This window comes from Bactrocera tryoni, unplaced genomic scaffold (genome assembly GCF_016617805.1).
Source record: "Bactrocera tryoni isolate S06 unplaced genomic scaffold, CSIRO_BtryS06_freeze2 scaffold_25, whole genome shotgun sequence".
NCBI lineage: Eukaryota > Metazoa > Arthropoda > Insecta > Diptera > Tephritidae > Bactrocera > Bactrocera tryoni.
In genome coordinates, this window is record NW_024395977.1 from 8,374,436 (window position 1) to 8,388,757 (window position 14,322).

Consider the following 14,322-nt stretch of genomic DNA (forward strand, 5'->3'; position numbering starts at 1 on the left):
TTGCTATTCGCTACTTCAACTGCGAGCGATATCAGAAAGTATGCAAGTGCTTTTGCTTCTGCTTCTGAAAAAATCAGAAATCGCATGCTTTGACTGTCGCAAAAATCAAACAGCTACGAAAATCAGAAATCAGCATAAGTCGCCGTTATTCGTTTTTCTGCTTTGCTGTAGCTTTCGATCGTATCCATAAGTTGCCGCAGCAGCTATCGACAATTTTCGACAGTCGCGAAAAGTAATGCATTCGACTTTTTGCTACTTATGATTTTTGTCGCTGTTGCTTTCGATCAGCAGCGGTAAGTCGAAAAAAGCAAGAAGCGTCAGATTCGTGGCAGTCGGCCGTTGAGACCGTTTTTGATTAGCTGCGACTTTAAAGAAATGTTTGGCAATTACTTATAGTGTACTTGAATTTTGTATTATGTTGTTCATTTTCAACTTTTTTTTTTATTAAGTTTACAAAAATAAAAATAATAATATAAAATTCGTTGGAATAAATAATATAAAAACATAACAGTAAATTAATTTTTCATTGCTTTCATTACATACATTACTCATTTTTTTGATTATTCATTACAAAGTTCCTCTTGTTCAAAAAGTGGCAACGTATCAATGGCCATGTCCAGAAAGCTAGCTTACATATATTGCATATTGCTAAACCCTCGACTGCTTTATTTTCAAAATATTTCCACGCTGCACTTGGCGCCATAGCTGAACACGTGTGAGTCTAGCAGCGTTCTAATTGGAAGTAAAAGCAAAAAGAACAAGACGGCAACAGCGACAAAAATCATAAGTAGCAAAAAGTCGAATGCATTACTTTTCGCGACTGTGACTGCCGACGACTGTCGAAAATTGTCGATAGCTGCTGCGGCAACTTATGGATACAATCGAAAGCTACAGCAAAGCAGAAAGCAGAAAAACGAAAAACGGCGACTTATGCTGATTTCTGATTTTCGTAGCTGTTTGATTTTTGTCTATGCTTCGACTGCGACTTCTGATTTTTTCAGAAGCAGTAGCAGAAGCAAAATCATATGAACTGAAACTTGCCGCAGTTTTTTAAATGCTGCATCAAACAGAGCCGACAACAGGTCGATGTAGCAGAGATAAAGAGATGTTTAACTCCTCTCTCACTGGAAGTGAGAGAGCAATTGCTAAACGTCAAAACCACCTAAACTTTGGCAGTTGATCGAGTTCAGGAGGTTTTGACATTTAGCAATTGGAAACGAGCGATGGCCAGATTGAAATTTTACCAAAAAAATATGTAAACGGAGGGATTAGTTGCATCGTTCAAGACCACTTATAAAAATGAAAATTAAATAAATTTGTAAAATTTAAAGATATTTGATGAAAGGTTTTGTAATTTGAAGCATCATAGTTTTATTTTCAATGAAAAATGATTAAAAACGTTTAATGATTGAGAGCTAACAAGCTTAAATCCAATTATTGGGCGTTGAAAGGACAAAAGTCAGTTGTTATAATATTCTTTAAAAAGATTTAAATAGTTTCTCCATATAATAAATAACCGCTTTATAGTAATTTTTATTCATACTAAATGTTGGGTGTTTGAATTTAAATGCCCAAAAATTGTAATTTTGTTCAATCTGGTCATAATGGAAAATGTTATAAAAAACGCTAATTTTGAGGCGCTCTCACACTGGAATAAGTTTAACAACCCTTTATTCCTGGATGTAGCGTACGTGTAGCCGACGAGAGCCGACGACACCAACACACTTAAAGTGTTTGACGCAATTATTTGATCGTCTCCAGGGCACTTAAGATTGTTATACGGAATTCACCATTCTCGCTGCTATTTAGCAGAAATGAGCACGTTCAATGGCAGAAATATATGTATGTATGTATGTAAAACGACTGAATTCATGCGAGAATGAGTAAAGAGAAATGCTTTGAAGAAAAATATACAAAGTCACACAGATAATGTAAAAAAGTATTCTCTGAGTCACATATGCGTGATCTTGTATGAACCATTTTTTTCAGAAAAATTGTAAAAATTTTAATTTTTTTACAAAATCGTGAAAAATTAGGTAAAAAATAATTTAATTATATTTTTTAATTTTTAAATTATTTTAAAAAAGTTATATTTATATGCAATTTATTCAAAGAAAATTGATGACCTTCATGAAATATGCATATCGCTATCATTTCCATATTTGCACCAATAGAATTTCTAAGGCATATACATACAATGTACATACTTACATTATTTCTTTGGCACATTTGTCTGTATGTTTACGAAACCAAATGCGAGCCACATACATATGTACATACATACATTCATAATAATAAGTGTCTCACGCATCTTCCGCATCTCCGTTGTCACGGTCAACCAATGGCCGAAACTGGCTTTTTGTCAAAGAGTCAAGTGCTGAACATATTGAGCGCGACAGACTGCAAGCGGCATCAGTCAAATATTAAAATACACACGTTCTTATGGACACAGTTATGTAGTTGTGCAGCTGCCTCAATAACTGGGTCCCTAAGAACGTGTGTATTCTAATATTTGACAGATGTCGTTTGCAGTCTGTCGCGCTCATTGTGTTCAGCACTTGTGTAATAATAGAAAATCCAAGCTGTGCCGAAAAAAATAAACGAATGGCCGCCGATTGTCACCGCTTTCCTTGCCGCTGTAACAGCTTTGCCAACAATCGTGCGTAAATATGTATGTATTTAATGGACAAATAATGTATTATACATAAATCGACAACTGCCTTGTTGCCACATTTCACACTTCTTTCTGTGAAGAAGCATCAGAAAGTTGTTCAATTTATGATTTTTGAATGAAGCGAGGTCGCTTGTGGATAAAAACGTTTTTTTTTTTTGTAAAATGTACTACACATGGGCCTCGCCAATTCGGCTGCCATATTGCTTGCCATGCTTATGCTATTTAGGCAATTGTTGTTTTGTTGGTGACATATTCACATGTAAACGCATATGTATGTATTTTTGTATGCTTGTGCATTATTTGTTCGGCAATATATACAAATGTATGTACATATAAGTATATATGAATGTATGAACATGCAGATCAATGCGCGCACATGTAATATAATGATAAGTGATAAAATCATGATTTGAATTTCTGAACGCGCACATGCGTATACATACTTACATTTATATGAGTATGTGCAGATACACAAGATAAAATAGAAGATGTAAAGATATTCTATACTAATAAATATTTTTCTTACTAATAGAAATTAAAATTATCACACCAAATATGTATAATGTTTATGACGATATGTACATATGTATATTGTTGTGATAAATTTAATTTCTATTAGTAAAAAAGATATTATTATTAAGATATAAGAATACATGTAAATTTATTTCAATTCATTAAAAAACTGAAATGAAAAATAAAAATTCATTTTATTAGAAATATACATAAGTATAAGAGAATATAATTTTAATAAAACACGATTTTCAGAATTTGTCTACCCACAACCACAAATTCTCATACAACCCAATCAATAAAGATTAGGTCCTTTTCACCAGCTTTTTTCAAAGCTTGACTCACGTGTACATACTACTTACTAAATTAATAAATACTAAAACTAACTAACCCTATCGTGCGACTTTTTCAACCTGATTTTGGAGAAAATAGTTCGAGCCGCAGAACTAAATAGAGAAGGTACAATCTTCTATAAGAGTGTACAGATGCTGGCGTATGCCGATGATATTGATATCATCGGCCTCAATACCCTCGCCGTTAGTTCTGCTTTCTCCAGAGAAGTTGCGTCGCAATATATGCATGGACACTAGCCTTGCAACAATATATTGCATCTCGTGTGCCGATGGATGATTATTACATCCTAAATTCGCACGTATCCTATAAAAAAAAAAGTTTTCCAATGCATCCTGGTTCATTCTCCCTAAGAGTATAAATGATATATTCGAATATTCATCGCATACATCGCCGCTCAATGCAATCATTGCATTTATTGTAAAAATAAAAGAATCCAGGCACAATATTTGGCTGTTAGCCTTTTTTATATTTTTAATGTACTGGATGTGATCTTTTAGCCTGTTTATTTTATCAATACAATTTCTTCGTATTGGCCGTCTTTGCGGATTTGGATTGTAAAGCGTCAGGATCATGTTGCGCATGCATTTTATCAAATGGCAATAGTCGAACATCATATAAGGACTGCGTCGAATAAAATTGTCCGTTACAAAAATTAAAAGATCTTTTAAACCAGTTGTCCGATTTTTATAAACTAAAATATTTTATTAAAAACATTTATTTCAAATTTGAAAAACTGAAAAATAAACCAAGAATTATGTGTTATTAATAAATATTTTTATTTTTTCGGGAACCCCGTCCATTAGTGCTTTTATAGTAGCGTCCAATACTCTCATAGCTGCTAAAGACCACTTTCTTTTAAAATTTTGAAGGTCTTTGGTCATTTTTTTTCTTGCCTTCATCTCCCTTTTTACTAAAGCCCAGTATCTCTCAATCGGCCTTAGTTCTGGACAGTTAGGTGTGTTTGCTTCTCTAGGTACATACATATGTTAATCACTCCATTCCGTTGGAACCACTCTAAAGCTGTTTTGCTATAGTGACATGAAGCGAGGTTAGGCCAAAAAAACGTGGACACTTTATGTTGATTTATGTTATTTATTAACGTTCCTTCACATACATAAGTATATTTCGCTGTTGATTGTACCCGATGTAACGAAGGAGCTGCTCCTTTTGCCACAACTGCATATTGCCTGCCACACATGAAATTTCTTTGGAAATTTTGTCACCTTTTTGGCTTTGAATTTTTCATCAACATTTCCTCGAAAATCGGCTGTATAAAATTCCTGTTCAGGTAGCTGAGAAAAGTCCGCTAAAACGTAGGTCTCGTCATCCATTATGCAGCATCCGAATTTTTCGAAAAAAGCTTCTTCAGCTTCTTAGCTCGTTGTTTTGCGGTTTCGTTCTTTACGGCGTTTCTATCCGGAACTTTCTGTACCTTGTACGTCTTCAGCCCAGCTTCTTTCTTCGTCCTGTGTACGAAAGATTCTGAGCAGCCAGTCTTCCTCACCAATTTCCTGCCCGAAATGCTTGGGTCTTTCTTGAGAATGGTAACAACGTTCTTCGCTTTGTCCCGATCATGTGGCCCCGTCTTTTTACCAGAACCTTTCTTCCTGTCAACACGCACATCTTCCTTAAAGCGTTTAATAACGCGAGAAATTGTTTTAGGGTTAGCCTCTACCTCTTTGGCAATTTTCTTAAACGACCACTGCGGTTTCTTTTGAAAAAATTTAATAATTTTTTCGCGCGCTTCCACTTCGCTTGCCATTTTCGCGTTAAATAAATTTTTATTGGCTTTAACGGATGCATAATATTTTTTGGCATTTATTTCAGATCTACTAAGGTAAAAATTTGTTTATTTAAAATTTCTAATTGCACGATATGGAAGAAAATTTAGCGGACAATTTTATTCGATGCAGTCCTTAAATTTTATTTTTGTTGTGGTAAAAATAGGGTTTTTCTGGCGATGCGCCAATATTAGCCTCAATCTGGCATTTTGGGGACCCTGATCGCATATTATTGTTTTAATTTTAAGCCCGATTTCCTCGGAGGTGCTTAAATTGCTCTGGACGCCAACGCAAAAGTATTTTTTGTTGGGCAATGCAAACCCCAAATCAGAGATAAAGAGATCTTTAACTCCTCTCTCACTGGAAGTGAGAGAGCAATTGCTAAACGTCAAAACCTACTGAACTTTGACAGCTAATCGAGTTCAGTAGGTTTTGACGTTTAGCAATTGGAAACGAGCGATGGCCAGATTGAAATCTTACCAAAAAAATATGTAAACGGAGGGATTAGTTGCATCGTTCAAGACCACTTATGAAAATGAAAATTAAATGAATTTGTGAAATTTAAAGGTATTTGATGAAAGGTTTTGTAATTTGAAGCATCATAGTATATTTTCAATGGAAAATGATTAAAAGCATTTAATGATTGAGAGCTAACAAGCTTAAATCCTATTATTGGGTATTGAAAGGACGAAAGTCAGTTGTTATAACATTCTTTAAAAAGATTTAAATAGTTTCTCCATATAATAAATAACCGCTATATAGTAATTTTTATTCATACTAAATGTTGGGTGTTTGAATTTAAATGCCCAAAAATTGTAATTTTTTTCAATCTGGCCATAATGGAAAATGTTATAAAAAACGCTAATTTTGGGGCGCTCTCACACTGGAATAAGTTTAACAACCCTTTATTCCTGCCCCAAATCGTCGCGCATAAAATTATATGGCTTAGTTAACATATAATTTATGTTCAATGCCATTGCTTTCTCCTTTTCTTTGTAGAAGTTCTTTTTCTTCACAATCATTTTTGCGAACGTAATTGCATGCTCATTTGCATCTCCTGTTAATATAATATTTTTCTCTAGAGCTTGACATTTTCTTGTCAATAAGAAAACTCTCCTTTTCAGCTCTTTAATTTTTTTGGCTTGTTTCAAAGAATTATTTTGAAACCGCCTAGCTACTCGAGCGTAGTGCTCGTGGTCGCAAACAGAGATATTCTCTTCACCGTTGCACTTCATTTCTATCTCATGAAGGTGTGAATATTTTTCGAATTCTTCGAATGATATGTCATTTGGATTTCCAACCTCTTCAAATGACATCCATTAGGTTGCGTATTCTCTGTTTGATGTGTATGGGCTCATGATATTCCCACACAAATGATATATGTAAGTACATACACACCATACATATTTATATGCGTTCACATGTACATACATATGTCGCCCTAAAAATTACAAATATTGTTCTACAATCGTCTCAAACTGCTACCCACTTGTGGCAAATATTTCAATACAACTACCCTGCAAACCACGGCTACCCGCTTGTGACAAATATTCCAACACAACTACACATTTTTACTATCTACACTAACACCAACGCACAATTTCGAGTTATTTTTTGTTTACCTAAATGCGATGAAAAAAAGTTTGTTTCATTTCTTGGTTTATTTGAATGAGTGCGAAGGAGAAATCATAATTGTCAATAGTGACAATAGTAAATCCCAAAAAGGGTAATAAAAAAAAAACGATTGAAAGACGCATGTCATTCGTTATCGAACCATCGTAAAGGAGGCTCGTACAACAAGAAGGTAAGTAAATGAAAATGCATCCGTAACGAAAGCCTTATGTGTGTGCTTTAAGCTCAATTAAAGAACAGCTAATTTGTTGGCGATCTAGTAAAGTTATTTACATTTGAACTCAAGAGTGACGTGCAAAAAAATTTTACGTATTTGACAAGAGCTGTTTTTACCTGCGGTTTTTTTTTTCAAAACAATAACAAAAAGTGATCATTTTTAATTGCAGTGTTTTTTAACAAAGTATAAATAAAACACTAAAAAAATTTAAATTTATAATTTGTAAACAAACATCAAGTAAGTTGTTTGTGGGCAACTTTCAGCAATATTTCGAATTTCAGACATGAAACCAGAACAAAAAGGCTTAACAAATGATGGTGTAGAAAGAATGGGATGCTTCTAGTGACGAAGAAAGTGGTGATGAGTTGGAAGATATTTCTGCGGTGCTAGAGAAGAATTTGGAAGGGATCTTGGAAAGAGGAGAAAGCATTGAGATCGGCCTAATTGAAAATGTAGTTGCGGAAGAATATGATGAACAATCTTGTAGTGCTGTAAATATGTGCTTTGAAAAAATTGATGCGAAGTCTCTTAAATGGAGATCGAGGCCATTTGAAGACCCAGAGTCTGTTTGGAAAGAGGATGACATCTTATAAGTCCTCTATTTGGCGCAAAATCTTCCAAAGCACAAGAATTACAAACTCTATTTCGACAATTGGCTTACTTCAGTAAGCCTTCTTATCGCTTTGAAGGAAATGGGGATATTTGCAACAGGAACTGTAAGAAAAAACAGAATTAGTAGTTCCCAGTTGGTTTCAGACGCTGAACTTAAAAAGCAAAGAAGATGATCGTTCGCTGTGAAATGTGAAACAAACTACAATTTAGTATGTCTAAAATTGTATGACAATAAGCCAGTCCAAGTCATGTACAGATCATCGACCTGTGGGGGTATGCAAGCGTTGGTGTCCAAAAGAAAAAGTTTATATTGGTGTTCCAAGGCCTGCGATCATTGAATCCTATAACAAAGGCATGGGAGGGGTTGACTTAGCAGACATGCTCATGGAACTTTACAAGATCAACCATCGCTCAAGAAAGTGGTATATCAGAGTCTTTTATTGTTGCCTGGGAACATCCGTTATAAATGCATGGCTTCTATATAGAAAACACCTACGTTTGCTGGAGCCGAACAAAAAATATATGCCACTAATATAATTTCAACTGGAAATTGCTAATACACTCTTGAAATATACTTCTTGTAAGGATTATGTAACGAAAAAAAGAGGTCGTCCATCAAATGTGGAAAAAGATAGACCAACCTCCTCCCTTTGGGTCATTTTTGGTGAAAAAGGGCAAAACGGGAACTCCCATGTCCAAGTGCCTCAAGTGTAATGTACATCTTTGCTGTAACACCAACAAAAACTGTTTTTTGTCGTTTCATACTTAATTGTTCAGACTGAATAAATAAAACTTCACACTATTTGCCTAACAAAAAAAAATGTATTTTTATACCACAATCGCCGAACGTTGCTCACAAGAAACATTATCTAGCGCCCAAACCTATGGGCGTGGTGACCTGAAACAGAGTATATACAGTAGATAACCTTTTCGTGGTAGCTTTCTGAGGGGTGAATAGCGGCCATTTTGGATTTTCAGAGGTAGCAACGCAGTGCTGTATATATTGAGGTATAAATACTTAGCAAATTTATTCTATTAAATAACAAAAACTATAAATATTGTTGCTTAATATAAAAGGCTTTGAAACCCGAAGAAGCCGATTTGCATGAAACGGATGAATTCATTAGACGAAAACATTGCTGCACAATATCCCTTGGATTCACATCTAATCTCGTGTCGTCGGGATTACAGGAGACATTACGATTCCTCGTTGAACACCAAATGGTGGATTGTGTAGAAACGACATGCCGCTACTTGATGAAATGTGTGAAGAGCAAACAACGAAAGGCATGGTCTCCTTCTCATATTATACAACGACTTAAGGATAAACGACACCAGCTCAATATACTACTGGGCTGAGAAACATAAAATACCTGTGTTTTGCCCTGCGTTTACAGATGGTAGCCTAGGTGACATGATGTATTTCCACTCTTTCCGTCACCCCGGATTAGTTGTAGATATTTTGTCCTATTTGCGACGTTTAAGCACTATGGCTGTGAAAGCCACCAAATTGGGAATGATTATAATTGGTGGCGGTATTATAAAGCATCACATATGCCATGCGAATTTGATGAGAAATGGAGCCGACTATTCCGTTTTTATTAACACACACAATAAAGAAAGAAGCTTCACCTGTTAAGGTGTAAGCAGAAGTGCCATTGATTGTTGGTGAGACTTTTGTTAAAAGACATTTCAATGCAAAAAAAGGAAACGAACCATGATAATAAATAATTGTAATAAATATGCAAATTTGTGGACTTTAATTTGTAATAGTAAACGAGCTTAGTCAATAACGACTTACGATCTTCGTCACCAGAAGATGTACATATATGTATTTATATTCGATCAAGAACTGTTAACTCGTTTCAGATTATTTAATTTATTGGCATATGTATTTCTCATATATTTTTATTCCAACGAAATTAAACAAATTTTATTAATATCGGGTGATTTTTTAAGAGCTTGATAACTTTTTAAAAAAAAAAAACGCATAAAATTTGCAAAATCTCATCGGTTCTTTATTTGAAACGTTAGATTGGTTCATGACATTTACTTTTTGAAGATAATTTCATTTAAATGTTGACCGCGGCTGCGTCTTAGGTGGTCCATTCGGAAAGTCAATTTTGGGCAACTTTTTTCGAGCATTTCGGCCGGAATAGCCCGAATTTCTTCGGAAATGTTGTCTTCCAAAGCTGGAATAGTTGCTGGCTTATTTCTGTAGACTTTAGACTTGACGTAGCCCCACAAAAATAGTCTAAAGGCGTTAAATCGCATGATCTTGGTGGCCAACTTACGGGTCCATTTCTTGAGATGAATTGTTCTCCGAAGTTTTCCCTCAAAATGGCCATAGAATCGCGAGCTGTGTGGCATGTAGCGCCATCTTGTTGAAACCACATGTCAACCAAGTTCAGTTCTTCCATTTTTGGCAACAAAAAGTTTGTTAGCATCGAACGATAGCGATCGCCATTCACCGTAACGTTGCGTCCAACAGCATCTTTGAAAAAATACGGTCCAATGATTCCACCAGCGTACAAACCACACCAAACAGTGCATTTTTCGGGATGCATGGGCAGTTGGCCACCAAGATCATGCGATTTAACGCCTTTAGACTATTTTTTGTGGGGCTACGTCAAGTCTAAAGTCTACAGAAATAAGCCAGCAACTATTCCAGCTTTGGAAGACAACATTTCCGAAGAAATTCGGGCTATTCCGGCCGAAATGCTCGAAAAAGTTGCCCAAAATTGGACTTTCCGAATGGACCACGTAAGACGCAGCCGCGGTCAACATTTAAATGAAATTATCTTCAAAAAGTAAATGTCATGAACCAATCTAACGTTTCAAATAAAGAACCGATGAGATTTTGCAAATTTTATGCGTTTTTTTTTTAAAAAAAGTTATCAAGCTCTTAAAAAATCACCCGATATTATAAATATTTTTAATAATTTATTTTTGAATCTTTAAGTTTTGCATTTTCCACACCACCCCTGAGGTTTGCAATAAGGCGCGTTACCGACTTTTTTTAGGTGTTCGGTTCCCCGGTAGGCCTATTTTCACCTTTACAACTTAAAATAAAAATAATTAATAATTTTCATAAAAATTTAAATAGAAGTATTGCACAAAATTTAATAAGATGTTTAAGCTCCCACAATAGATGCATCCAAAATCCTATAACTCTATTAAATTGTATTAAAACACAGAAACTAACATTTAGAAGGGGGAGGAAGTTACCTATGTGAAATGCACAAAAATTTGACGTGCCGAAAATGAGGGTTGGCTGCCTGCCTATTAAAAATTCTCAAAGAAAAATAAGTTCTAATTCTTATAAAAAGGTATTTTAAAACGTCAGGCTCTGAATTTTCGCAGCAATAAAAAGGCTCTACATCTCCCATCATACTATGTAATTTTTTTGAAAATCCTACAAGATGACAACAGGAATCAAAATTGTCATTCAATATTGCATCAAGTTTTTTCAAAAAATCTATGAAGGGTTCAGGAGCTTTTACCAGATTTGACGAATCGTACACTTTTTCTTTTGTAAAAGTGAATGCGTCTTCAGGGATCTGATCTTTTTCAAAAAGTGGCAAAGGTTGGGAACAATTATGCAATTTAAAATATTCATAATACATATAACCACAAAAATATGCAAATGAATTTCGCTGTAGGAAATCGCTTTCAATTACATCGATTTCAATACAATTCCTAACATTATAGGGCCTATCTAAGAACGGTCTTGGCAAACCTTGAAATATTTGCCAAGAACTATCCTGAATCAAAGGGCCATTACATACCCTTTCAAGGGTATTGAACGAAAATAGTTCTAAATCTCTACCCTGCAGCGATTCACAATTGCCACGTGTCACAAATTTGACATGTCTAAGGCCCCAAGATTGGCGAAAAAGGTCAGAAAACATAGAAGGAGTTGTTCTTGAGTTCAGTCCTCCCCCTTTCCTAATCTGTCCGAAGTAGTGTTCTAGTTCGTCTTGGCAAAGTCTTCTTGTCTTGATATATTCAAATCCCTCCCGGGACAATATGCGCCACAATCGTCTTAAACTGCGAATGTTAAGAAGCCAACCTCTAATAAACGAAAATGTATTTGTGATATCTCGACCAAACATATCACAAACAGTGATAGAGTTAAGTGCTTCTTCGGCTTCTACTAAAAAATTCATTTGATCTAAGCTGCCCGAAAAGGGTTCACCATATTTTTTTAATGCTCCGAGGCATTTACTCTTAAAAATATTGAAGAGTTGGTCGAAAAACAATACAAACTCTGCGGTATTTAAAAAGGTTTGGGACTGAGATGTATTTAAGTGACCCGTTGTATACATGGCTAACATTCCGCTAGCAACTGTATTGCTAAAGACTTGGGCAGCTAAACGTACATTCATTTTTTGAAAAGGACTGGGTTTTAAATGGGCGGAAGTCAATTTTGGCGCACATCGAATATCACGATGTGAATCCTGTTCATGGAAATGAACTATATCTTTCCAATCTACAGAACGCCCACGAAATTGTATATGGTTTTTGAAGTTTTCAATACAATTTCTCGTACTCTTTAGCAGGTGAGGAGAATCATAAAATAATACGATTTCTTCACCATTAACTTCAAAATAGGGCCTATCATCTGTAATCCCCACTATTCTAACAAAATTAACAAAATTGGATCCTTGATCACATACTATGTAATTGACAGGTATGAAGACCTATTCCCTGGAGTTTCTCAATAACTTCAAAAACATACTTCCGAACCACATCCCCTTTACAAGAATTATGGACGAAAAAGTATGCAACTGGTTGAGACCAGGAGTTGCCTCCAATGCTTTGAGCCATTACTGTAAAAACACTGTTGGCAACCCTGGACGTGCGATTTTCATCCCCATAGTCCTCCAATCCTACTATAAAATCCCTATACCTATCATATTTCAAATGAGTTTTCAATGACATTTCATCACAACACAATGAAATGTATTTCTCCTCATTACTAAAGCCTCGGCTACGCAACTCCAGGGACTTAATGCTGCAAAATGAGCATCCAGGATTTCTTGGCCAACCTTTTATAAATTTTGAAAGAGTGGTTGTAGGAGGCCAATGAAAAAGGGGTCGCAAATTTCTATAGGCCAAAGTAGATGTAAATTTCACTCCAAGGGCTATAGTTTTGATATTTTTACTATATCTGCGACCTGAAGGGCTGCGAGAAGTATTTTTTACACTATTTCGGACACATAAGTATTGCGAGATGTGGTGGTAATTTGCCACAAATCTCATCAATTTGGGGATGAATATGGTTTTGATTAATTAAATAATCTCTTTGGGCTTTTAGCTCTAATATCTCCTGTTCTTTTTCTTTAAGTGATTTCATTAATAATGAAATTTGATTCATCGCATTGTCAAGTTGTTCTTGACAATTTTGATGACTGAAGGATCCATCGCTGAAATATGATTCGGTTTGGGTCCCCTGACATCGAACCCCAAAAGGAATCACTTCTGCCCTAGCTTTTTCTATTTCCCTAAAATAATCAAAACCCTCCTCCTGAGCAGCAAAATCCTCAGGCCCTAATCGAATTACCCCGTCATTTGTGTCCGTCTGTTCGACTAAGCTACCTATTCCAAACACTAAATTATTTTTTGTAATAACATCCACTGTGGGTGCGTACAAATTACTATCGGGGACTGCCCCTTTACTTAACCTTAATTTGATCCTCATCCGGAACGAAAAATGGCGCTGGCAGGCAAATAGCTCCTTTTTTGGGGGTGTCTGTTACCCAAAAGTTGCATCCATTTTCCTCGCCTATGAAAATTTTCATAAATTTATCGAAAGAAGAATGAGAACTAAAGAATATGCAATCAAAATGGTTAGTATAAAGCAAACAAGTCTTGGTTAGTTTTTTTTAAATAAAAATTAAAATGGTGCATAAAAAAATGAAAACGCATGAAAAGCATTAAATGAATGCATGAAGTGAACTAACCTTTAGAGACATCATTTAAAACGTCGCCGAGATTTTTAATAAATTATTTGGAAGTTTATTTTAATACAAACAACTTTTATCGTTTAAAAACTATCATATTATCTATGACTAATTTTGAAGGTTTAACAAAATGAATTATCTTAAGTAATTAATACTATTTATGGCATTGATAATTTAAAGGTAACACGTAGTCATATTATGTATAACTACGCTCTTATAAGTTAATATAATATTTATTTAATGAATTATATTTATAATTAAACCCTTTCGTAACAAAAATTTTGTAAGCCATTTGTTCTTTAACCTAATTAAAACTAATATAGTTTTCATTATACTTAAAAAAGTTCTTAACTAAAACTGTATTTCGTAGGCCATCCCGAAAAAAACATAACCACTTCACTTGGGTAGTTTGTATTGGTGGAAAGGCTGCCTGTAGATAATACACATGTGGCAAAAAAATGTTTTTGAATTAATAAAAAAGAGATTTTAAATTTTTATAATGCACACTTTTTTGTATGCATAAGAACGAATATGCATTAAAGGGCTATACCAGTGTGACACTTTGAAAAAATCGTT

General features: G+C 35.0%; 1 protein-coding gene and 1 pseudogene across 1 annotated transcript; one reads left to right on the plus strand and one right to left on the minus strand.

The window, feature by feature from the left end:
* Positions 1–4,868: 4,868 nt before the first annotated feature.
* LOC120780442 lies at positions 4,869–5,300 on the minus strand. Its single transcript, XM_040112717.1, has one exon. It carries the CDS (start codon positions 5,298–5,300, stop codon positions 4,869–4,871), a length of 432 nt encoding a protein of 143 aa, XP_039968651.1.
* A 2,560-nt stretch (positions 5,301–7,860) lies between these two features.
* On the plus strand, positions 7,861–9,529 carry LOC120780443 (annotated as a pseudogene).
* Positions 9,530–14,322: the final 4,793 nt, after the last annotated feature.